The 27775-nt window shown below is 42.8% G+C and overlaps 1 protein-coding gene across 3 annotated transcripts in view; it reads right to left on the minus strand.

Moving 5' to 3' along the window:
* EPS15L1 (epidermal growth factor receptor pathway substrate 15 like 1) overlaps positions 1–27775 on the minus strand; it is a 189749-nt gene that overhangs the window by 145346 nt on the left and 16628 nt on the right. For all 3 annotated transcript variants that reach the window (XM_069962267.1, XM_069962268.1, XM_069962270.1), the window contains exons 3-11: positions 24706–24795; positions 17685–17732; positions 17499–17594; positions 11135–11200; positions 9064–9189; positions 6509–6568; positions 5606–5842; positions 5368–5525; positions 3230–3386 (exon numbers count right to left, since the gene is read on the minus strand). In XM_069962267.1, coding sequence (XP_069818368.1) covers positions 3230–3386; positions 5368–5525; positions 5606–5842; positions 6509–6568; positions 9064–9189; positions 11135–11200; positions 17499–17594; positions 17685–17732; positions 24706–24795 — 1038 coding nt within the window. The remainder of the gene's footprint in view (positions 1–3229; positions 3387–5367; positions 5526–5605; positions 5843–6508; positions 6569–9063; positions 9190–11134; positions 11201–17498; positions 17595–17684; positions 17733–24705; positions 24796–27775) is intronic.

Genomic DNA, 27775 nt, shown 5'->3' on the forward strand with positions numbered 1-27775 from the left:
ATGGAACATAAAACATCAAACACCACATATTGTATTATCGGAAGGGGTATTCAATGTCCAGCAAATAAGTATAATTCTTTGTATAAAGGAAAGTTATCATATGTACAAAAGAGATCAGCTCACTACAGTAGACTTAAAGGAGGGTGGATATCCAGGCTGGAGCAGGTGGAACAAAGCGGGCCGCACCCCGTAGATTCATCGTAGTAAAGAGGAGAAAGTCCACAGCTCCCATAAAACTTGTGATCTTGATTAAGGCATATAAAAATATTCCAATATTTTGGAATATTTTTATATGCCTTAATAAAGATCACAAGTTTTATGGGAGCGGTGGACTTTCTCCTCTTTACTAAAAGGAAAGTTATACCATCTTCGAATATACTTTCTGTGTAAGGAAGGGTTCACACTAAGGAATAGGCGAGGAATTTAAGAGGAGTCCGCTCTTAATTTCCGCTTGAAATTCTTCCCGTAAAATATGTAGAGCAATGTCCCATTCTGTTCAATGCAATTTCCGCTTTGTTGTTCACACTGCTGAATGTCCGAGCAGAATTTTCTGCCGCAGTTCCGCTTTCCACCAAAAAAAATAACATGTCGATTCTTTGGACGGATTCTGCTAGGGGAATCCTACTGAAATCAATGGGGGCTTAAATTCTGCTTGAAATTCAGCTCAAAATCTGCCAAAGCTGAATAGGCAAGGAATCTCAATCAGAAAACTTTCCTCTTCAATTCCTCGCCTATTCCGTAGTGTGAACCCACCCTAAAAGGTGTGATTTCGTCAGAGGACATGGTCTGGGTGCATAAAAAGGTTTTCAATCCAATGAAGGTTGAGAACAACCACGAGCAGAGCTCTTTAAAACTGACAAATTGAATAAAAGTACATAAGAAATTTCTATAGCCATTCATTATACGAAGAATTGCATTTACTTGATGAAATCTGAACACCCCTTTAACTTTCTCAATGTAAAAATAACAAAATAACAGTTTACAACCATCTGTGTACAGTACTTCTCTACATATGTAAAAGTCTAGGTTGTATTACTGAGACATGTAAGACAAATATCGTACTTACTTTTGAATGAAAAACACAAGCTGCTTTCATTGAATACTTTAAACAAAATTAAAACGATTATAAAGAATCTGCTTCCACGGCACAATGAAAGGCAAGTGGACACAATTCAGCACTGGCAATGACTAATTTAACATGGAAAAGACTCAAGGGTTGTCATGGTTCTGGGGTTTTGCAATTTCTTTTTAAAGGGGTATTCCCACCTTAAACATTTATGACACGTCAGAAGTTTCTGGAGCCTGCGTCCATTTCTATAACATCTGAGAAGAGCATATCACCACATCCCGACTTACAGTAGCAGCGTGAATAATGGTACTACACTGTCTCCGCAACATTTACTGGGAAGTTACGTAAACAGCATAGGTTAGACCATTTGCTTGTTTTTGTAATCCCAGAAAGCTCTGGCCAATACTATCAGGCCAGATGGGGACAGAGAGCTCCCAATCTAGAGCCATGTGCCGGTCCTGCAGGTGTGACTTACATCTATCAGAAAACTATGGCATATCCATAGGATATGTCTGAGATGGGAAATACCCCTTTATTTGTCCATTTTAATATTTATGTGAAAAACAAAACAGAAACTGTGTGACACTTGTCAGCTTGTACTACAGCTGGGCAGTCAGCTATCATCATCCATTTATTAGAATACAAGATGATAATGAAAGGTAACATCTCTGTCAAAACAACTGCCCCACTTCCTACCAGTAACTTCTGTATAAAACAAGAAGCATGCTTACAACACTCAGGCAGGATGGCTCCCCCCCATAATTTAAGGAGATTAATGAATAAATAAGTCAAACAGTAAGATATAAAATATTTTGCATTAGTATAGATTATTAACCTCTTAAGGAAAGAGCATAAAATGGCCTTAAGGACAGAGACAAATTTTTCAAATGTGATGATGCATCACTTTATGTATTAATATTGTGGGTATGACCTTTTAGCTATCCTACTGATTCTGAGACGGTTTAAAAAAAAAAAAAAATATTGGGAAAATTGCTATTGCATTTTTCTACCTAAAATTTCTGCTTCTAAGGGAAATAGTAATGTCTGCTTTATGTTGGCATCATTTCATTAACATTTTAACTTTTAATTTTTATATTTACTTTATAAAATGGAAAGAAAAAAAGAAAGTGCATATTTATGGGCACACTATATAACCTAGCACAGTATCCAACATACTGTGTACATAGATAGTAAACCTATCTGATCCATTTTATTACAGTACTAATATAAAAGTACACTAATAATACACTAACAGAACTATGAGAGCTCCTGACAGCTTCGGATTAGAGGGTTATGTGGGATATGCTTTGTTTTGTTTTTTTGTTTACTTTTTCGCCCTCAGCACATAGATCACACAGGAACGATCTTCTCACAACTGTGACGGATATGAAGAGATCGGAACTGAAGAACTGAGTTTCTTGTCCTCCTTAGCTGTGACTGGTCACAGCCACAGCCACAGGGCCGGGAGAACAGTCACTGGTTCCATGGTCAACGGATGCGAAAGCAGGAGTATGCTCGTCCCAATGCGGCAAGACCCGCCGTTCAGGGTGAGCATACTCGTAATGTCATATGTTCTGACATGCAATTTCAATTAAACAAATAATTCATCAAACAATTATTTCCTAGTATGGCGTGAGTTAAAAATAAAACTGACTTAACATAGCCAAATTTACTAAAAGGTTGCATTTCACATGTACTATTTTGGTCAGTATTTAGACTTTTTTTTTTTTTTTTAAACACAAAACCAGGAGTCTATTTAGTTCTACTCTGTGTAGGCCCTGCTTCTAGATTTTTTGGATTTTCTGGATTTTTTGTTAAAATACTGACCAAGCTGCTCGAAAATGAGGATCAAATACTAAACAAAAGTGAACCCGGAGAGGACGTCAACTGCCAAGATCCTACTGACACTGAAAGAGCGAAAAATGGAGAACGACAACCAATAGTTAAGCCGCATCAGAGGATATTTATAGCCCATGCTACAAGTGCTGGACTACTTAAATTATGTAAATGTGGATTTTTTGTTTTTTTATTTTAATACATAGGAGCATTTTAAATATAAATTGGTGACAAAACCCTCACGTACCTGGAATCAATTTTGGGCCAAACAATGTATATTAAGAATCGATATACCAATACACATGGTTGATAATGTATTCTCACCTGCATAGAAGCATTTCTTTCTGATGGGGGGATCATGTCCGGATGCAAAACTTGTGGTGGATCAATTCCCTTGCTGACTTTCTGCTGAATAAGGTACATGGCCAGAGCAAACTGGTCTTTATTTAGCTTTCCCATCTGCCTAATGTCAGCCAGTGCCCTGTAGGAAATTACCTATTAGCCTTTGACATTACTAATGACTTTAGTATAAACATACAGGTACCCATATCACATGAACAACCATTAAAAGGGTAGTGCGTTGTTTAAAAATTATTCACTAAACAACCCACATTACAAAGTTATACAACTTTGTAATGTGTGTTATGTATGTAAATGGCCCCCTTCCCTGTGCCCCCCCACGGAAGTGTGGTGCAGCATACTCACCAGATTACTGTCGACCCCGGACGCCATGTTGGGTCGAACATCATCTTCGGGAGGCCAGTCGGACGGCTCCAAGCGTCCCTCATGCCGGCCCCCCTCTGCCACATCACCAGCTGCTTAGCCGCGATTGGCTGAGCACAGTTATGCTCAGCCAATCGCGGCTGAGCAGCTGATGATGGAGGAAGTCGATACTTCTGAAACACGTTACGCCTGTGCTATCTCAATAAATCATCTTCATTATTCATCTCCATCGTGGCTGTGAAACTTTCTGGAGCAGCGCTGGTCTCCAAAGGAGTTTGGCACCACTTTTTTTCCTTTTGCTTATATTTTGTTCACAGGCCCCACATCTGTTTTGGGAGTATCCCGGAGAGTCACTCCTAGACTAGCTTCTGCAGCTTCAGCGTACAACGCAGCAACAACATTGGAAATTATCTAGTACCCCACGCAAGGGGTGATATGCATCAAGCCCAAAAGGCTATAAGGTGAGTCTTGAATCATCTATCTCCACATACATCACTATCATCAATGGTATCACACGATACCGTCCTTTTTTATTTCCTCCTTGTATTCATTACAAAGTTGTATAACTTTGTAATGTGTGTTATTTGGTGAATAATTTTTAAACGCTGCACTACCCCTTTAACAAAGTACCAATCAAAAAGGGTATAAATCGTCTGCAAAGAGAAAATCTGTAGACAGCAGCATCTACTATCCCATATAATGTAAAGTAATAATGGGTTTCTTTCTGCGCTATTGCGCCAGGGGGGAGTGAAGAAATAACATACACCTACCTCCCTGCTGCCCAACTGCTGCTAATGTCACAATTTGTGCAGCTCAGACAGGGGTCTTGGTTGGACAACCCCTTTAATGTGAGCCTGTTAACTGCAGTTTAAATTGCTGAGTTAAAGGGGAACTCCGGATAAGAAAAACGTGTTTTCTATTAAAAGTACATTAAAAGTTATATAGATGTGTCTATACAATGTATTACTGTATCTGTGCGGTTCTACCACACTGGTAGCTGATAGAAATCCAGGAAGTGAAAAAAAATGGCCTCTGTGCAAATCCACATTGTCTCCTGTTCCTTCTGCTATCCCCATCTAGGAGACAAATCTTACATGCCTCTGTCTCACATTGTGTGTGTTTGCTGAGCGCAGGCTGATGATGCAGACAGGGGGCAGGATGTGATCTCACAGGAGGCTTCGCTGGATAATTATGCTTCTGCAGAAGTTTCATTTTTTTTTTAACCTCTACCTGGAGTTCCCCTTTAAAAAGCTGATAGTACAATGAGACATATTGTACCTTTTAAATATGAATCTGTGCTTCCATAGAAAAGAAAAAAAGTGTCAAAGAGGCCCTCCCAGGATCCTGAAGTGCCCAGGACTGTAAAACCTTTTGGCTGCCCCTCCCTGCATGTTTGACAGCCAGCTGGAAGCTAAGCCCTACTTCCAAATCTTACCACTGGAAGCTATCAATCAAGCAGGGATAGGGCTTGGAGGGGAAGTGAGTAGGCATTACATCTCTTAGCCCTTTAGGGGCTTGGGAACACTTCTTTAAAAATATCAAACCAGAGAATAAAAGCATTTATCTATGTTATTGAAGCGCAGACAGATAAACAGGAGGTATGAAGTGTCTCCTTCAGGCCCTATTACACCAACAGGTTATGCGACAGATTTTTTCAGCCAAAGCCAGGAACAGACTAGAAAATTTATCACTTTGGACAGAACATTCACTTTATATATAACCATTTGCCTTTATCTCACCAAATGTGTGCCAAGATATTCTGTGGGAGTGCAGATTGCATGAATATGTCTTTAACTTCAAGTCCGCTCACATAACCATCCATGTCCAAGTCAGTTTGGAGAAAAATGTCATCATAACGTATCTTGTCTGTTAGAGGAACCACCCAATTTACTGTAGGCTAAAAAAAACAATAAGTTAAATTATACTTTCAAGGAAACGCTTTAAACTTCTGCAAAAGAAAATATTTTCCCTTTGTACCTGACTGGGTTTAGATGAATGTTTGGGTGACAAACTTCCCGCACTGTTTAAACTGCTCATGCTGCCATGAGATGGAGTGGAACGAAGACTATCCTTTGGAGGAGGGCTAGCAGGAAGGACTGGGACAGCACCTGGAAATGTTGGCGTCTTCTTTCTTTTAGAAGGGGGAATTAATGACTGTGGTAAAACCGTTGGGACTGGCTCCTTCTCTAAAGCTCTATATACAAGATGCATTGCCTGCAAAAGATTGGAGATATATTTTTACAAGCCATTCTTCTTTCTTTCACACACCTATTTTTGTACATACTGAATTTCCAATAATATAAGGGATTGTTCACATCTGCATTTCAGCCCCTGTTCATCACAGCTCTGTTCATGCTGTTTTACAACTCTTAAATGGATGATAAACTGATGCAAATGGATGAATTGTCTATTTCCATCCATTCACATGGACTTCAATAGAACAGAAGGCAAACAAATACATTGTGTCCCCCATGGAAATTAATGGAACACACTAATTTCGTTGTTTCTGGTGATTGAAAGCAATGAACAGGAATCATTAACACAGATGAAGACCCACACTAACAATGTTTCAGTATCTGTTTTTTTATTGGTATAATATATATGTATGATATGCTCCCTTTAACACTATGACTATAAGAAGAAGAAATCAGGGGATCGTAATTGATGTATTATAAAAAAAAAAAATGAGTATCAATCCATACAAAGAGATGAACAAAAGAACACAGAAAAAGAGAACCGTGTTCGCATGTGAACACAGAAACACCCAACAAGTGAACATAAGATTCTCAAGCCATTCTAAGGTTAACAAATTTTTATTCTGTTTATTCCCTACATATGTAAAATAGAGACTATGGTAGGTTGTAATGTAATGGTACTTACCACTGCAAACTCATCCCTGTCCAAGTGTCCATCCTTGTCTATGTCACTCAGCTCCCACACCTGTAAACCATTGTTTACATCTCTTTATTTAGGAAAATTAATACATTCTGAACACACAGGAGGAGATAAATAAAACAGTCCACACAAAAAAATAACTGGCATCCCCTAACAGCATTTTCAAAATAATGACCTTTAATACCACCACCCAGTAAGTAGGCATAGGGGTGGAGTTGCATCAGCATGTAATTGATTGACTGAAATCATAGGTGTACTTCCTTGCAGCCCAACTCCAATATCTGTAGGGGGGGGGACTGGGAAGGTGGCATCACTGCACAACAGCTTTTATTACAATGCTTCCTCAGTACCTCCCACCTGTACGAGGTGTTATCTCCCAGCTCCGGTGCTGTGATATCCCTTCCTTATAGACAGCTGCTTACCCTGCATCTAGCTAATTACCCAATCCTCAGCAGGGATTCTTGAAAGGCAGACATAGGACCTACTGAAGATGGGCAGTAAAATGAAATCTTTGCTAGGGTCCTTCAGCTCTCAGTTAGGCATATCAACCATTGCCACAGATGTACTGATCACACTGCAAAAGCTATATTCATATGTTGTGGTCTTTTTGGAGAGGGGTGCTAGATTGAATTGATTCAGTTTTGTTTGCACTTACCCCCTTGTGTGTATATGTGTATGTGTGTTAGGTTATGTTGAAGAACAACAACCATGGGAAACTAGGCAAGCGTGTTTTATATGGTGAGAAAATTAATTGCCAAACACTGGCCGGATTTCCTACCAAAAAGTAGGGAAGACTCCATAGGGGAAAAAAATTGGCTATTAAGACTTTGTTCACACCGGAAAAAAAAACATAAAATACGGCCATAATTTTGAGGTTAAAATACTGTTGTATTTTCATATATATATAATATATAATAAATAATTCATAATACATAATAATGCACTCCGTTAACGTTAAAGGGAAATTAGACAGCAGTGCAAACACACCGTATAGAATAATGGCTGTAAATGATTATAACAACCCGATCATTATTGACCACCTGGTTTTGCAACACTAGGCCATTTATTTTTCATCTGCTCACACAGTTTTATTTTCACTCAAAATAATAGTAGTAGTTAGCTTTTATTCTTCTGTGTGTGAACCTAGCCTAAACCTTGAGAAAGGAGTATAAAAGAAAAGGTGAGCAATATTAAAATTGTGGTCAGACTGGATTGACAGCTCTGGGCTGGCCTTTCAGTTCTGCCTTAGCTTTCAGTAAGTATACATTGTCTCAGATCTCTGTAACAATTCACTGATTTACCCCATTGCCTTATAGTATTTTACAAAGTATAATAACTGTTGCATGTGTCTATGATGGACTGTTCTCTTACAGGCATGGTGGAAGGCCAGATACAGGAATTTGTTCTCGTTTTTCATGTAATCACTTGAGCTTGCAGGAGAGGGGTTTTTGGGCAATGTGTTTCTGTATGTTGTGTAAAACTGTTAATAAAAAAAAAACTATTTTCTAGGTTGTTTTTATGGGCAATTTAACCTTATTTAGCTAATCTGGTAGAAATAATATTCTTTGAGTAAAATGATGTGTCCATGCACATTGACTAAAAATCTTCTACTGCTCTGTTTCTAAACAGGCCCATATGTCATCATGGTTATAGACTACAGGCTCTATACAGTCCAATTTGCAGCCATACTCCTCTCTCTTCCATCCTTCTTTATAACATACAATTGGTATGCTAAGCAAGAAGGAATGCACAGATGTAAGAGTATGGGCCCTATTACACGGAGCAATAATCGGTCGAAAATAGAGAAAACGTTCGGCCGATGACAATGATCATCGGCTGATCGATGGTTTAGGTTTGGACCTAAAATCGCCGGACGCCGACCGTGCATTACTACATGTAATAGCAATGCGTGGTCAACGCCTAACAATTGCCCAAACACCTGACACCTTACCTCTCCCACTCATCTCTCCTGTGCTCTGTAGCTTCTTGGCCCCAGAGGCTGTAGCGTCTAAGCCAATCACAGGCCACGGCGGTCATGGCCTATGATTGGCCAAGCGGCCTGTCAGCTGACAGTCTGCTCAGACGCTGCAGCTGCTGGGAACGGAAAGCTGCAGAGCATAGGAGAGAAGGCGGGGAGCAGCGAGAGGTAAGGTGTCAGGTGTTTTTAACCAAGGGCTGCATGGACATCACTAACGATGTTCATGGAGTCCAAACTGCCCTATTATTGGGCCGTGTAATAGGTCCAGTAAACAAGTGCCGATCAGATCAGCAGATCAGCTCTTGTTTACTAAAATGATCGGACCGTAGACGGTCCGTGTAATGAGACCCTATGACTGTAGGGTCAGACTACACAGGGATTGTTTGCTGTTCTCTGGCTATGAACGCTTAGGGGCTCCATAAAGGTATAAAACTAGTAACCTAATCAAAACTATATGCATACTTGGTTTATTATTTATTTTTCTAAGATGCAATTGAGGGAAAACATAGGTTACAGAGGTTGACCACTGAATGTGTAACAGAACAAATAAATGTATTCTCACCCTTCCTAAAATATCCAGAGGTAGTTTGGAGTTCATAAGTACCGGTTTCACCTTGTCTCCAGACAGTAGACCATTTACTGGTAATAAACTATCAAATATTCCATCGAATTTAGATTTCTCTTCTATCTGGTAAGCAAAATAAAGCAGTCATTTTAAAATGTGCAAACAAACATCTATTCCTTTGAAAGCTTTATATAGTGACATTGACATACAAAAATCAATGGACAGACTGTTACTATCTCCAAACACTACTGGGCTTTAGGAAAATTAGCATGTCTTGTACCTATAACTGTATATTTATTTTTTATTACTTTTGTTTTTTATTTGATGATTACTGCAATGAGGGGACACAATATTTGTAGTGTTGTGGAGACGTCTACACTGCATAAAAATTTTCACACATGTATTCTACCAATGGAAAAGCAAACAGATGCTGGGATGAGTGACATCAGAAATAAATGAGGCTGCTCTTTTTTGGCATGACTTTTGCTTAAAAGGAGGCATTTCCAATAGTGAGCATAAAGTATATAATTTTCCACACACCTAGAAGTCGTCCCAGATTACTTCACCTCTCACAAACTAAATAACAAAAGTACATCAATGGCTTTAAGACCCTCCTAGAACTTGTTAACGGGGTAAAAAACATGGATTAGGTTGTGTTGCAGTTAGGAATATCTAAAGGGAACCTATCAATGGGGAGTTGGTGTTATCATGCTGCCGTAGCACTTGTAAAAACATTTTTTGATATGCCCATTAAAATTGTAAATTTTTCAAGGGAGGGAAAAAGTAATTCAGATAACATTGCCCAACTCAAACGCTTTGAAAGATCTGCTAAACATTAGTCATAAGTCAAAAATGGAGAAGATACCCAACTTCATAGCATGGTGCTCAGAAAAATTATAACTAGAGGAAGGATGTAGAGATAAGGGTGAAACTCACATACAAAGCAAGGTCTGTAAGAATAGATTTTAACTCATTTATCACACCACATTGCAAACAAAGTGAACAAAAAGAAGTAAAAGAAATAAAAACACCTAAAGCGCAATTGAAACAGTCTATAAAAATGGGTTTTCTAGGACTTAAAAATGGCATCTATTAGTACAGGTTGGTAAAGGGCTAATGCTATATTTTATGTCAAAAATATCAGGCGAGTGACTGTCAGAGGATAAACATCTTTTAAAAGGGTTACCCAGTGCCACAAAACATGGCCAATTTGGGTTGGGCTTCGCAATATATGGTCCCTTTACACGGAGCGATAATTTGCGCAATCGAACGATTAACAATTTTGAAGTAACAAAGTTTTTATAACGATGAGTGTTTAGATGGAACGATAAAGTTTGAAAAATTCATTATTATGATCGTTTTAATATCACTTAAGCCCATCTCCCACATAGGGTGAATCGTTGAAAGACTGTTTAGACAAAGCGATCTGCTAATTTTCAGCAAACGACCAACAACGATTTTAGAACATGTCGAAAGATCACGATGAACGATTTATCGCTTGTCGCTTGATCGTACGCAGTGTTTACACAAGCCGATTATCACTCAAACGCAATCGTTATCGCAAAAATTTGAATGATAATCGCTTTGTGTAAAGGGACCATTAGTTCCATTGAAGTAAATGGAACTTAATTGCAAAACACACCTGAACTGGAGACAAGTGTGGTGCTGTCTCTGGAGAAAGTGGCCATGTTTTTATAGCGCTACAGAACCCCTTAAAAACTTACTTCCTGAAATAAAAGAGAATAGTAAAAATTTCAGACTTTTTGGGTAGGTGCACACTTCGGAATCCCCAGCTCGCATTTCCGCTGCTCCCATAGGCTTCATTGTACGGTTTGCCAGATTCCACAGTCTGCCCGAAGAATGAGCGGGCGGCAGAATCTGGCTAACCATAGAATAAAGCCTATGAGAGCAGCAGAGATGTGTGCGGCCGCGGCGGTAGTTCCGTCGGGATTCTGTAGTGTGCACATACCCTAACTCTGCAGATCCTCCTTACAACACTTATATCGCCTTTTACAATAAAGCTAGACAAAGCATGAAACCAGCATACAATTTTTAACATAAAACTTACCCGAACTGACCAATGACTTTCAACAGGAGGAGGAGGAGTGATCAAAATGGGGCTGCTGGTATCATTCTTTGAAGGAAAAAAAAATACATATAAATATATATGTTTAACAACATCTATTCATCAATGAAAAAAGAATGTAGCAGCTATAACGGTGCATATGTTTTGTACAAACTGAAAAAAGTGGATGTGAAATAGTTTATTCAAATGACAGCAAAAGTATTGTCAACATCCTACCAAAGCTTCAGTGTTTCTCTAGGATAAAGGATTATATCCTTACAAGTGTGTGTGTGTGTGTGTCACAGTGTAATTTGAGTTGCGGCTTGTGTAAAACTGACAATAGCGATACGAGCAAGAAAGAGGCTGTACTAGGCTGGTCAGAGTGTGGACAGGGAGAACAGTCTTCAATGGAGGTTAAATCACACACACTGTACCGTATCAGAATGTCAATAGGACACACAACAGTCTGGGACAGAGAAGAAACAAAATGGCAGATTCTGCAGGAGAAGGGAGGGTGCAATACACATGAATCAGTGTCTGCAAGCACAAGGGGAAGGTAAATCTCACATGGGCTGTAGAAGGGTGAATCAGTCTACGAATAAAGCTATGAGGAAACCTTATTTTTTTAAATCTTATTAAATTTACAATTTGATTTGTTTTGGGCATTGCTGTATTCTGACCGCCAGTATTTGTGTAACCTTTTGATCGTTCTTTATTTTAAAAAAGACAGGATTAACAAAAATCTTTTATTCTAGCACTTTAAAAAAAAAATAATAATAATCTACTGTAAATAAAAAAAAAAAATCTACTGTAAATAATCTAGTGTTAACCCCTACAACTCAGAAACATTTATCTCAATTGACACAAAATAAAAACAGGACGCCTCAAAGGCGAAATGTGGAGGTGGGGTCCCAGTCTCTAAGGGTGGTATTACACGAAGCGATTATCGTTCGAATAATCGTTCAATCGGTCGTATTTGAACGATTATCTTTAAGTGTAATAGTAGACAACGATTAAACGACGAACGATTGGTCGCTGGTCGTTTAATAGGTTTTGAATCTATTTTTATCGTTTGTCTTTTACACATCGTTCGCACATCGTTCGTTTGAATAAGATGTCGTTAGCCGTTCCCTGTTCATTCGCAAATTGAAAGGGGAGTGTTCTTGAATTTTGTTGCTCCAATATAACCGATAATCTTTCCGTGTAGTAAAACGAACGATTATTAGGCAACCGCTATTGCGATCGTTGGAGATCGTTTATCGTTAATCGTTAATTGAAAAAAATCGCTTCGTGTAATACCACCCTAACTCTTTAACGTTGCATGTTGGGTGAATAAACCTGACATACACCTCCAATATGTCCACAGATCTCCAACACCCACCGTATGCCAAAATCGTGTTGTTATCTGATTATGCATGGCTGGCATGTTTGAAAACCTTTTTTTACCACTTTGTAGGAAAGCCTAGTCTTCTATAATTTGTTATGCTGAGGGAAAGAGAAAAAAAATGTGCACCATATGTTGTTTTCTTTTTCTTTTTTTTTTTTTTTTTTTAAAACAAGAGCCTATGGACAACAAAGCTCATTGTAAACCAACGTAGTGCAAGTATTTTACAGTCCAGCCCTGTATCAGAAATCCTCCTCAAATATCACCAATGTGATTTAACAAGGAAACATGGACAAAGCCTTATGTTTGATATGGATTAAACATATCAACCTAAACAATATGACTGGCCCAAATATGTTCTGGACACTAGAATAGGTTCTTTTACAGCAACAAGAAAAACCCTAAAATAATAAACAGAACGCATTCTTTTCCTGTTAATAACACATGTGAAGGCAAAGAAAACATCAGTGTTCCTGTTTTAGTTAAGAGCACAGCAAGTGACACTGGAATTAAATGTGACCCCAGCAATGCTTCCTCCAACATCTATATATTAAGGGAAGGAGAATCGTCAGCAGTGCAGAGTACCTTCGCTCTTTTCTTTAAAAAAAAATTATATATATACACAGAGAGAGAGAGAGAAAAGGAAAAAGAAGAACTATCAACAACAATGAGCACATTTAGAGGCCATTCCCTAGCCAAGTAGCTCCACCAGCATGAATACAAATAGGTAATATGCGCATAAAGCACCTTTCGATCAGAGTTCTTAGAATTAATGCAGCAGGGTCAAGTTTAGAAAACCATTTACTTAAACTAAAAGGCAGTGATGAGAGATTAGCCAAATGAGTATTTTATTTTATATTACAAAGTGTCTTTCATTAGCTTGTTCTATTGATTTATAGGAGGTTTGTTGAAAGTGACCAATTTTCATAATCTTAATTAACAAAAGACGTGCAACTTACATTAAAACCCCATTCACATAACGTATGAACATCGGCTGTTGTTTGACATGGCCGATGTCTGAGATGTTCACTTGGCCAATACTGCAGTATTGGCCAGATAAAAATCACTTTATTTTAATTGGAATGCGGGCACATTCAGTGTGCCCACTCTCCAATTTGCCATAAACAACAATATAAAGTACAGCTGGGAGCCATACTTTATATTGTGTGCACAGGCCATCTTGTACGGCCGCAGGTCACTGAATAGTGGCTGCACAAAAAAGATCTGTCATTTATTTTCTGTGGCCGCAGAGAACCACGGCTGTAGTGTATACAGCATGTATATGCTACAGCCGTGGTTCCATCAACTGCTATTTAATGAAGCAGTGCTATTAAACAACAGCCATTGATGCACTCTGCAACAACAGCTATTGTTTAACAGCCAAACACTCTGTGTGAACGTGGCCTTATAATTATTCTTCAATTATCATGCTTTAAAACAAAGCTATACTTACTTGTATCCAGGTCCAGTCTCCTGAAGACAGCTTTTTAGTCATCTGATTAATGGACACATTGAGCCGTGAGACACTGTACTGGCTGGGACTTCCTGCACGTAGTCTCTTTTTTTTCAACCAACACAAGACTAAAAAGCTGCTTTCAGTGAGACTGGACCTGGATACAAGTACAGCTTTGTTTTAAGGCTTGAGAACTTAAAATAAATGAATGAATTAATGAATGTAATGCATTCTTTATTTCCCATCCCCTGTTGACTTAGATTTTGAAAGTTACAGGTACACTTTAGGCAAAAAATGTGTATACAAGGAAGGAGTAGGGCTGGGCGATATTGGCCTAAACCAATATCGCGGTTTATCGCACATGTAGCTGTGGTAACGATAATTGAGCGATAACTATTACACGCCCCTTTGTAAGCCACACCCCTTTTACAAGCCCCACCCACTTGCCTGTGCCAAACTCGGGATATTTTGTTCAAAAAAAGAAAAGTAACTCACTGAGCAGCAGCACAAGGCTGTGAATTTAGTCTATTGTCATTATTAGGGGGTCTCATCAGAGTTATACAGCTACGTAGACACAGGAGGGGGACAGGTCTCTCTATATACACACAGGAGGGGGACAGGTCTATATATATATACACATTGGAGGGGGACATGTCTCTATAAATACACACAGGAGGGGGACAGGTCTCTATATATACACACAGGAGGGGGGACAGGTCTCTATATATACACACAGGAGAGGGACAGGTCTCTATATACACACAGGAGGGGGGACAGGTCTCAATATACACACAGGAGGGGGTACAGGTCTCTATATATAGACACAGGAGGGGGACAGGTCTCTATATACTCAGGAGGGGGGACAGGTCTGTCTCTATACACAGGAGGGGGGACAAGACTCTCTATACACAGGAGGGGGGACAAGACTCTCTATACACAGGAGGGGGGACAAGACTCTCTATACACAGGAGGGGGGACAAGACTCTATACACAGGAGGGGGGACAAGACTCTATACACAGGAGGGGGGCAGGTCTCTATACACAGGAGGGGGGACAGGTCTCTATACACAGGAGGGGGACAGGTCTCTCTATACACAGGAGGGGGGACAGGTCTCTCTATACACAGGAGGGGGGACAGGTCTCTATACACAGGAGGGGGGACAGGTCTCTCTATACACAGGAGGGGGACAGGTCTCTCTATACACAGGAGGGGGACAGGTCTCTCTATACACAGGAGGGGGACAGGTCTCTCTATACACAGGAGGGGGACAGGTCTCTCTATACACAGGAGGGGGACAGGTCTCTCTATACACAGGAGGGGGACAGGTCTCTCTATACACAGGAGGGGGACAGGTCTCTCTATACACAGGAGGGGGACAGGTCTCTCTATACACAGGAGGGGAACAGGTCTCTCTATACACAGGAGGGGGACAGGTCTCTCTATACACAGGAGGGGGACAGGTCTCTCTATACACACAGGAGGGGGGACAGGTCTCTCTATACACAGGAGGGGGGCAGGTCTCTATACACAGGAGGGGGGACAGGTCTCTCTATACACAAGAGGGGGGACAGGTCTCTCTATACACAGGAGGGGGGCAGGTCTCTATACACAGGAGGGGGGCAGGTCTCTATACACAGGAGGGGGGACAGGTCTCTCTATACACAGGAGGGGGGACAGGTCTCTCTATACACAGGAGGGGGGCAGGTCTCTATACACAGGAGGGGGGCAGGTCTCTATACACAGGAGGGGGGCAGGTCTCTGTATATACACATAGGAGGGGGGACAGGTCTCTATACACAGGAGGGGGGACAGGTCTCTCTATACACAGGAGGGGGGACAGGTCTCTCTATACACAGGAGGGGGGCAGGTCTCTATACACAGGAGGGGGGCAGGTCTCTATACACAGGAGGGGGGCAGGTCTCTGTATATACACATAGGAGGGGGGACAGGTCTCTATACACAGGAGGGGGGACAGGTCTCTCTATACACAGGAGGGGGGCAGGTCTCTATACACAGGAGGGGGGCAGGTCTCTATACACAGGAGGGGGGCAGGTCTCTCTATACACAGGAGGGGGGCAGGTCTCTATACACAGGAGGGGGACAGGTCTCTATACACAGGAGGGGGGCAGGTCTCTATACACAGGAGGGGGGCAGGTCTCTATACACAGGAGGGGGGCAGGTCTCTATACACAGGAGGGGGGCAGGTCTCTATACACAGGAGGGGGGCAGGTCTCTGTATATACACATAGGAGGGGGGACAGGTCTCTATACACAGGAGGGGGGACAGGTCTCTCTATACACACACAGCAGACAACTGAGACAGCCCTGCTATTGTAGTGTTCATGAACTGAGAGAGCTCTGCTATGCTCTGTGTACAAGTACATACAGAATTGAGAACCCCTTTCCTCCTTTAGCCTCTGCCTCGGGTGTCAGTGATAAGAGACGAGCACGGCAGCTAAACAATACAGCGGCTCCTCCGTGCAGTAACCTGCTGCTACACACTGTCCCATCAATCCTTATCTGGCCTGGGGGGGGGGGGGGGGGGGGGATGATCTACAACCCTGCGGCTGGACAGTGTACCCCCCGGAGACTGGTGACGGGGGGAGGGCTGTGTGGACGGCAGCGGCACATAGTAGGAAGAGGTTACCTCATGAGAGCTGCTGTTGGTTACACAGAGGGGGAGAGTTGTGGCTGCGCACAGTGACTGGAGTATCAGGACTGGTGCCGGCAGTGACAGGAGGGGGAGGGGGCAGAGCGGTCACTCGGTCCTCGGCTCTGTGCTGCATGCGCTGACCGAGGAGAGAGGCCCAGGGGGGGAGGCGCAGGACACTTAGAGGCTGCACTCCGCCGCTGTTCTCCACAGGCCCAGTGTCCGCGTCTTGGGGCCCGATGGGAGATAATCCGGATCCCCGGGCTGTAGTGTCAGAGCTCAGTGATCCTTCATCCGATCAGCTGCAGCCATGTCCTGCCTGAATGCCGGCATCCCTGCTCAGCACACCACAAACGTGAAATACCGCAGATACCGTCCTGGCAAAGTTGAGGTCGGTTAACCGACGCCAGAGACGGTATCGGTATTTTCACGGTATACCGCCCAGCCCTAGGAAGGAGTATATGTCACTCATTGAAAGAATATACAAAAAGTAAGGGTGCCCTCACACACATTTTTTGTCTGGCGTTTTTTAGCCCCAAAGTTAGCCAGAAAGAACGCCGATACGACGCATGGTGGGCATTTTTTTTTTAAGCATTTTAGACTGTATGTGTGAATGATCTTTTCTGTTGTTTAGGCGCTTTTGGGTGCTGAACTTTCTTTACTCTGCCATCACATGACCTAGCCGTTGGACCACCAGACAACCAGAACAATTCCATAAGTCTATGGAAGAAAAACGCCACACCCTCAGCATGCTGCATTTTGAAAACACTGTCACAGAGCCTCAAACATACCAGAAAGGAAAAAAAATAACACCATGTTGTTTTCCGAGATTTTAATGCAGTGTGAAGGCAGCCTAATAGAAGTATTAAAGTAACTTACAAACTTGGGAGGTGGCACTGGAATATTTAGACTGGCCAGGGTTACTTCATGACCACTTTGAGCACAGGCTACTAGCCGCAACGCAACGTAAAAACCCTATAAGAATATATAAACAGAGGATTAATGGAAAAACTAACTGCTTGATATGTAATTTCTATCTAAGAAAAATATATACATTTGAATTACCTGTTTGTCCAAGTAACCTTTTCCATCAGGATCGGCCAAGTCCCAAATCTAAAATGAAAAGATTATACATATTTATTAACATTAATGGCAAACGCGCAAACTGTGTAGAACAGTGGAGTCAGCTGTTTTCACCTTTGGCAGCTGGGGAGGGTTAGGAGGCCCACAATCATAAATATATGAATGTGGGTCTCAGGATTGGACTCACATCTGTCAGACTATGGATATGCTATAAATAATGCCGGGTTTACACGTAGCGATAATTTGCCCGATCGCACGATCAACGATTCCGAATGAACAATGTTTTTTCCATAACGATCAGTGTTTAGACGGAACGATATATCGTATGGAAAAATCGCTTTGCGATCGTTTTGCGATCGCTTAAAGCGGCATATCAGCAGGTTCTGCTGAGAGAACCTGCTGATATGCCGCAAGACTCCTTTTACCTGAGAAGGCGATAGCAGTTAGAACCGCTCCTCTGCGCCGCCGCAATCTCCATAAAATCGCTAATTGCCCCTATTCAAATTAGGGGCCGAAGACCATTTGGGGATGGCCTGGGTCCGGGAGCATCACTCCGTCCCGCCCAGTCCGCCCCCTCCTGTGCCGTCCTCCCCCCGCCCCCCTCCAAGTCCATTTCAGCCTGCATAGCCTCCTCCCATCCCGCCCAGTCTGCCCCGTACCCCCACCCCCTCTCCTCCAGTGTAGCTCAAAAAGGCAGCATCTCCCCATGCTGCTCAGCCAGCCCCCTCCCATACCGTATGTGAGCCGGTCAGGATCAGGGGCGTAGCTAATATCCCTTGGGCCCTGGTGCAAGAGTTCACCCCCCCCCCTTCCTTGACAAAGCTATGCGATAGATAGATAGATAGATAGATAGATAGATAGATAGATAGATAGATAGATAGATAGATCAAGACCGATATTACCAATAATACCAGTATATAGGAAGGAAATATTATCACCATACATATAACCGCCATACTGTTACTGATCAAATCCTGTATACTGAGACCAATATTACCAAGGGGCAAATATTACCACCACACCACAACCACTACCATCACCACCATATTGTTACTGACCAAATCCAATATACTAAATCCAATAAAACACTGTACTGGATTACAAGTAGCAAATAATACCACCACATACTGAATAACACCACCGCTGCTACTAATACCGCCACATACTGACTAACCCCGCCACATACTGCCTAATACCACCACATACTACCACCACCGCTGCTGCTGACTAATACCACCACATACTGACTAATACCAACGCTGCTACTGAATAACATCCACTGTACACAGATCACTATCACCTCATCCAGTAGAGGTAGACCCAGCTCTACACAGGTTGTACACACCATATACATTACAGTGCAGTTATATCCGGTGACTCACAGGGGGTGTCTTCTCTGATCAGCGTTCTTCCCTTTTCATCTTCTCCATCCGTCCTGGGCCGTTATGAGAACGTCTCCGAGCCACAAATCCACAGAATCTTCCAGACAGACATATTAGACTCCTCACTCTGACACCATCCTCATCTCTATACACACTGCACATTTGTACTGGCCCCTTTACACCCTCATTTAGTGGGTAGTCCTGACACTATGTGACCCCCTTATAGTATATGCCCCCCTCTGTTTAGAGATGGCCCCTTGTTCAGTTTTCCATATAGATGGCCCCATGTGCATCTCCTTGAGAGCCCCTCTCAGTGTAGTCCCCCTATAGTAGATGCCCCCCAGTGTAGTCCCCCCTTTAGATGGTCCCCTCTGTGTTGTCCCCCTTATCTTATCCCCCATATAGAAGCCTCCCTTATGTTGCCCCCCCCATGTATATGCCCCCACTGTGTTGTCTTCTTATACATTCCCCTTCCTATGTTGCCCCCCCCATGTATATGCCCCCACTGTGTTGTCTTCTTATACATTCCCCTTCCTATGTTGCCCCCATGTACATTCCCCCCCTATATTGCCCCCCATGTATATTCCCCCCCTATGTTGCCCCCCATGTATATGCCCCCACTGTGTTGTCTTCTTAAACATTCCCCCCCTATGTTGCCCCCCATGTATATGCCCCCACTGTGTTGTCTTCTTATACATTCCCCCCATGTTGCCCCCCATGTATATGCCCCCACTGTGATGTCTTCTTATACATTCCCCCCATGTTGCCCCCCCATGTATATGCCCCCACTGTGATGTCTTCTTATACATTCCCCCCATGTTGCCCCCCCATGTATATGCCCCCACTGTGTTGTCTTCTTATACATTCCCCCCATGTTGCCCCCCCATGTATATGCCCCCACTGTGATGTCTTCTTATACATTCCCCCCATGTTGCCCCCCCATGTATATGCCCCCACTGTGATGTCTTCTTATACATTCCCCCCATGTTGCCCCCCCATGTATATGCCCCCACTGTGATGTCTTCTTATACATTCTCCCATGTTGACCCCACTGTGATGTCTTCTTATACATTCCCCCCATGTTGCCCCCCCATGTATATGCCCCAACTGTGTTGTCTTTTCATACATTCCCCCCTATGTTGCCCCCCATGTATATGCCCCCACTGTTGTCTTCTTATACATTCCCCTTCCTATGTTGCCCCCATGTACATTCCCCCCCTATGTTGCCCCCCATGTATATTCCCCCACTATGTTGCCCCCCATGTATATGCCCCCACTGTGTTGTCTTTTTATACATTCCCCCATGTTGCCCCCCATGTATATGCCCCCACTGTGATGTCTTCTTATACATTCCACCCATGTTGCCCCCCCCATGTATATGCCCCCACTGTGATGTCTTCTTATACATTCCCCCCCATGTTGATGCGCCCACTGTGTTGTCTTCTTATACATTCCCCCCCTATGTTGTCCCCATGTAGATGCCCCCACTATGTTGCCCCCCATGTATATGCCCCCACTGTGATGTCTTCTTATACATACCCCCCACCCCATGTTGCACACCCTTGTAAATGGCCCCCGTGTTGTCCTCTTATGTTGTCCCCCTTGTCAAGCAGATAAAAACAAAGGGAGAAAAAGAAAAAAAAAAACTCACCTGACACATCGTTCCCCCGTCGCAGCTCCCTTCTCATCTGCAGTGTTGGACGGCCCCTGGCTGACGCTGGCTTCCTCCTTTCATCACCTGTGCCCGCCGCTCCAGAACCCCTGGCCGATGCTCCACTCCCTGTCGGTGTCCCGGGGATTCCCCTGCAGCACACGCACCAGGAAGGTCAGTGTGCGCCAGGGCTGTTACTTCCGGGTCAGGGAGCGATTTTATGAAGATTGCAGAAGCGCAGAGGAGCGGTTCTAACTGCTATCACCTTCTCAGGTAAAAGGAGTCTTGCGGCATATCAGCAGTTTCTCTCGGCAGAACCTGCTGATATACCGCTTGAACGACTGTTTACACGGAAAGATCTGCGAATTTTTTGCGAACGACCAACAACGATTTGAGAACATGTTCAAAGATCAAAATGAGCGATTTCTCGCTCGTCGTTTGATCGTTCTCTGTGTTTACACGTACGATCGTCCGAATTCGATCGTTATCGTGCAAATTCGAGCACTGATTAACTGTGATGCCCCCTTGCCTTAACCCTTTGAGGACCAGGCCCAAAATGACCCAGTGGACCGCGCAAATTTTAATCTTCGTGTTTCCGTTTTTCCCTCCTCCCCTTCTAAGAGCTCTAGTACTTTCAGTTTTTTATCTACAAGGCATGTAAGGGCTTATTTGTTACAGGAATAGTTGTACTGTGTAATGGAGTCATTCATTTTACCATAACATGTATGATGGAATTCCAAATATATTATTTATGAAGATATAAATAGGTGAAATCGCTAAAAAGAATGCAATATGGTAACGTTTGGGGGGTTCCTGTGTCTATGTAATGCACTATATGGTAAAAGCGACATGATACAATTATTCTATAGGTCAGCCCGAACACAACCATATGCAGGTTTACACAGATTCTCTAATGTTATATATTTTTTTTTAAATGAAATCCTTTTTTTTGGCAATTAATTATAAATAAAATGGGACTATTGTGACGCTTATAACGGTTTTATTTTTTCACCTCTGGGGCTGTATGTGGTGTCATTTTTTCCGCCATGATTTCTAGTTTTTATTAATACCATATTTGTGAAGATCGGACGTTTTGATCACTTTTTATAATTTTATAAAATTATAATTTTATATATAATGTAACATAAAAATCGGTAATCCGCGCACTTTTTTCCCTCTTTTAGTGTACGCCGTTTACCGTTCGCAATGACGCTTGTTATATTTTAATAGATCGGACAATTACGCACGCTACGGTATATTATATGTTTGTTTATTTATTTTTATATGTTTTATTTATATAATGGGAAAGGGGGGTGATTTCAACTTTTATTGGGGGAGGGGTTTTGGGGTTGTGTGTTAGTGTTTTTAACTTTTTTTGTTTACACATTTGAAGTCCCTTTGGGGGACTTGTACATACACTAGTTTGATCTTTACACTGACCATTGCTATGCCATAGGCATAGCATTGATCAGTGTTATCGGCGATCTGCTCATTGAGCCTGCCTGTGCAGACTTAGTGCAGCAGATCGCCGATCGGACCGCACGGAGGCAGGTAAGAGACCTCCGGCAGTCCGTTTTACCGATCGGGACCCCCGCAGTCACACTGCGGGGGTCCCGAACGGTAAGTGACAGGGGACTCCCCCTATCACACTTAAACGCCGCGGTCGCGTTACCGGGGAGGTCCCGGCTGCTCACTGCAGCTGGCCCCCACCTCCTATGAAGCGCACTCCGCTCAAACACCCAGGGCGTACAGTTACGCCCTAGGTCATCTGGGGACAGACTTCCATGGCGTAACTATACGCCCTGGGTCGTCTAGGGGTTAAACTGAAAAAAAAAAAAAAACTTTGTTAAAGGGGTAGTACGGTCTAAAACATTTTTTCACTAAATAACACACATTACAAATTTGTACAACATTGTAATGTGTGTTATTTAAGTGACCCCATCTTGGGACAATCACGTCAATTTCAGGAGGTCGGCCTAACTGCTCCTGCCCTCCCTTATGCCGGCCCCCCTCCAGCGCGTCATTCAGCATCACACTTCCGGGTCTAGCATGGGGTGGGGGCCATTCACTTAAATAACACACATTACAATGTTGAATAACTTTGTAATGTGTGTTATTTAGTGAAATAATGCTATACACCGCACTACCCCTTTAAGTTAGTGAACCGAAGTACCACTGTATGATGTTTTATTAGAAAAAAAATTAATGCTTTACTATTTATTATTGTATAGCTGCACCATATTCTGTCTTGCTTTTTACGATCATATTATGCAAGTTAAAAATTATGGGAAATGCTTATAAAGTACTTTTTTTCCCTGCACTTACTACTGCATCAAGGCTTCACTTCCTGGATAAAATGGTGATGTTACGACCCGACTCCCAGAGCTGTGCGGGCTGTGGCTGCTGGAGAGGATGATGGTAGAGGGATGCTCAGTGTCCCTCCAGTGCCCTGTGTCCCTCAGTTTCTCCCTGCCATCATCCTCTCCAGCAGCCACAGCCCGCACAGCTCTGGGAGTTGGGTTGTGACATCACCATTTTATCCAGGAAGTGAAGCCTTGATTCAGTAGTAAGTGCAGGGGAAAAAAAGTACTTTATAAGCATTTCCCATAATGAGTGTATATTGGTGATTTGTATAACTTTTGGGGGGCAATACAATACTTTAATAAAAATTTTTGGCGGACTTTACCTTTAACATTATATAAACGGAGAAATGAGGCGGGCGAGCCCTTCCATAGACAGCCAGTATTCACTAAGTTTTGAGGGATTCTGTGGCGGACAGTTCAGTCACAGAAGTTCCGCCAGTTTTACTCCGTGTGAACTGGCCCGAACAGTAAAAAACAAAACAAGTAAATAAGTAATCCCACCTATCCCCCCCCCCCCCTAAACCAGAGTGTTGGAGGCTACTAGGACACAACATACTTAACTGTATGACTTATTTACTTAACTCTATGACTCACCTTTCTAGGAGCCTTTATAACTTACGGTTTCACCCACAATAGCCAAAATGGGGGACTCATCCAGCTTGATTCCTACTTTTTGAGAAACTCTTACATACATTTCATCCCAAAACTATTGTTATTCTCTGCATGACCATACCATATACAAGAGCACTCCTTCCTCCTCTCCACATCTGGGGCATTTACTGTCTACTCTCCTCTTTATTCTATCCAGGAAACTTGGGATATAGTAAATTCTATGTAAGATGTTGAATTGATTCATTTGGTGATTCCCTGTGATTTCCTTATAGTCTGACAGATCCTGGCCCATTCTATTTAATTCCCAACTCTTTCTCCCACCCTTTTTGGCTCTTAAAGTGACACTGTCACACCTCCTTTTTGTATTACAACTTCTCTACACAAGTGTAAAGTGTAAATTTTGCAGTTTTCATACCTTATTTTAGATCATATGTCATGGTGCTTGTTCCAGTAAAAAGTGATCTTTTATCAGCTGTAGATTGTGCTACCTGGCGGGGCTTCACGGGCGAAGTGCCACTTAGCCCTGCCCACTGTGACATCATTGCCACATAGGCCCGTCCCCTCAGCGGCCACTGGAATGGGCCGACCTAAAGGTCTAGGCCCCGTCACCTCTAGGTCGGCCCACACCAATGGCTGCATAGGGGCCTATGGCGTCACTGAGGGGCAGGGCCTAAGGTGGCAATGTGAGCGGGGCTAAGTGGCGCTACCGCCGTGAAGCCCGCCAGGTAACACAATCTACATCTGATAAAAGATCACTTTTTACTGGAACAAGCACCATGACTTGATCAAAGATGTGATTTTCCATCACATCTTTGATCAAGGTTATACCCTGTACACATAGGCTCTCCAACACCCCCAACCCATATACTTCTGCAAATTTCATATTATTGCTGCTATTATTTTAAATGACATGTTAAACTTGACATTGCTATGGACAGCAACCAGACTTTTCCTTGGCACACATTTTCATACATCTCCAGTTATTCTTCTCATACCTTCCCAAGCACAGTATCTGACAAGGCAGACTTTTTGAGGAAGAGTGCTGCTTCTCCTGGTCCCACTCTACCACTGTGAGATGGGTCAACCTGTAAAATATACAAAATATTTCACAATTAGACCCCAAACCACTGTTTCCTGTTTAATTATGGGTTATCCAGTGAAAATCTTTTTCTTTCAAATCGACTGGTTTTAGAAAGTTATATAGATTTTAATTTATTTCTATTTAAAAAATCTCAAGCCTTCACATACTTATCAGCTGAGAAAGGGATTGATAGCTTGAAACAGGTGGCAGGGAGTGTGCGTTCCTGTGTGTTTTTGGATACAATAAAGATGAAGCTTTTAACCCTTTGAGGACCAGGCCCAAAATGACCCAGTGGACGGCGCAAATTTTGATCTTTGCGCTTTCGTTTTTCCCTCCTCCCCTTCTAAGAGCTCTAGCACTTTTAGTTTTCTATCTACAAGGCCATGTAATGGCTTGTTTGTTACAGGAATAGTTGTACTTTGTAATGGCGTCTTTCATTTTACCATAACATGTATGACGGAATCCCAAATATATTATTTATGAAGATATAAATAGGTGAAATCGTAAAAAAGAATGCAATATGGTAACGTTTGGGGGGTTCCTGTGTCTACGTAGTGCACTATATGGTAAAAGCGACATGATACCATTATTCTATAGGTCAGTCTGAACACAAACATATGCAGGTTTACACAGATTCTCTAATGTTATATATATATATTTTTTTATTAAATCCTTTTTTTGGCAATTAATTATTAATGAAATGGGCCTATTGTGACGCTTATAACAGTTTTATTTTTTCACCTACGGGGCTGTATGAGATGTAATTTTTTCGCCATGATCTCTAGTTTTTATTAATACCTTATTTGTGAAGATCGGGCGTTTTGATCACTTATTAATTTTTTTATATACATAATGTAACAAAATCGGTAATCCGCGCACTTTTTTCCCTCTTTTCGTCTACACCGTTCGCAATGGCGCTTGTTATATTTTAATAGATCGGACAATTACGCACGCTACGGTATATTATATGTTTATTTTTATATGTTTAATTTATATAATGGGAAAGGGGGGGGATTTAAACTTTTCTTGGGGGAGGGGTTTTGGGGTAGTGTATTAGTGATTTTAACTTTTTTTTTTATACATTTTAAGTCCCTTTGGGGGACTTGTGCATTAATTACTTTCATTTTATACACTGATCATTGCTATGCCATAGGCATAGCATTGATCAGTGTTGTCGGCGCTCTGCTCATTGAGGCTCAGTGACCAGAGCGCCGATCGGAACGCACGGAGGCAGGTGAGAGACCTCCGGTGGTCCGTTTTAATGATCGGGACACCCGGCTTTAAGGAGTTAATGTCACGCTGCAGCATGTCATTAACGGTGAGGTGCCGGCTGCTAATTGCAGCCGGCCCCCACCTGCTATGAAGCGCACTCCGCTCCGAAGCTCGCTTTATAGCTCAGGACGTACCGGTACGTCCTAGGTCGTCTAGGGGTTAAGGTCAAGTCCCGCGGTATGTAAACTTCTTGTATATACTTATATGGACCTATGTGTTAAGCTGAGCACAACTTACAGCCCTGATAAGATGTGATTGCACACCTGACTGAGCACAAATGCCTGGGACCATCAGTGCTGGTGAGACAGCTAACTGGAAGGAAATGGTGTATTCCTTCCAGTCTGAGAGTATGTGCACACTGGGGAATTTAGATGGAAAGTCCATCGCGTAATCCGTCCCTCGCGCCCACTCGCGGATAGGGGCGGGCGCACGCGTCTCCGTCCATGTCATGGACTCCATTCTATGCACAGGCGCATTTCGCCCTCCGTCCAAAGAATGATTAAGTTCATTCTTTGGACCGAGGAAGGAATCCGCCCTTGCATAGAATGGAGTTTATGACACGGGCGGAGACGCGCACACCCGCTGCAGTCCGCGAGCGGGCGTGAGCTGGGAATTCTGCAACAGAGGTTCCGTCTGAATTCCTCAGTGTGCACATACCCTGACACAGTACTCTCTGCTGGCAGGAACTGTCCAAAGCAGGAGAAGTTTTCTATGGGGATTTGCTACTGGTCTGGACAGTTCCTGTCTTGGACAGCAGAGAGCACTGTGTCAGATTAAAAAAAAAAAAGATTTCCTGCAGGGTAATCAGCAGCTGAGAAGCATGGGAAGACTTGAGATTTTTAAATAGAAGTAAATTACAAATCTAAATAACTTTCAGAAATTAGTTGATTTGAAAGAAAAAGATTTTTGCTGGAGAATCCCCTTTAAAGCGGCACTATCAGCAGGTTCTTCCCAGAGAACCTGCTGATATGCCGCAGTAGCTGCCCCCCTCAGTAGTTAATAGCCACTACTCTTACCCTTCTCGCCCCCGCATTGTTTCTAAAATTGCTAAATGCTCTTATGCAAATTACTAGCATAAGATCATTTATGGCGTTGCTTGGGGCCAGAGAGCATCGCCGCGATCTGCCTCGCCCGCCCCGCCCACTGTGCATATTCATAACTGCATAGTGGGCTCTATACATGCCGGCTGCGCAGGGAAGCAGTGAATACCCAGGGGCCGCTGCCGATCCTCCCGGAGGTTCCTCGAGTCATAAGTATATCCTTATATACTTACCTCTTGAGGAACCTCCGGGAGGATCGGCGGCGGCCCGGGGGATTCACGCATGCGCAGGAAGCAGCCCATCTCTGACAGGACTGCTTTCCTGTGCAGCCGGCGTGTATACAGCCCATTATGCAGTTATGAATATGCATAGTGGGCGGGACAGGTCGCGGCAATGCTCTCTGGCCCCGAGCAATGCCCTAAATGCCCTTATGTTAACAATTTGCATAAGAGCATTTAGTGATTTAAGAAACAATGCGGGGGGCCAAGAGGAGTAAGAGTAGTGGCTATCAACTACTGAGGGACACAGCTACTGCGGCATATCAGCAGGTTCTCTCGGAAGAACCTGCTGATAGCGCCGCTTTAAGGAGAAAAAAAAAAAGAGAAAGAAAGAAAGAGAGGATCTGGTGACTTGTTTTACCTAAAGCACAGGCTTATATTTTATTATACACCA

This window comes from Dendropsophus ebraccatus, chromosome 3 (assembly GCF_027789765.1).
Source record: "Dendropsophus ebraccatus isolate aDenEbr1 chromosome 3, aDenEbr1.pat, whole genome shotgun sequence".
In the NCBI taxonomy this organism is placed as follows: Eukaryota; Metazoa; Chordata; class Amphibia; order Anura; family Hylidae; genus Dendropsophus; species Dendropsophus ebraccatus.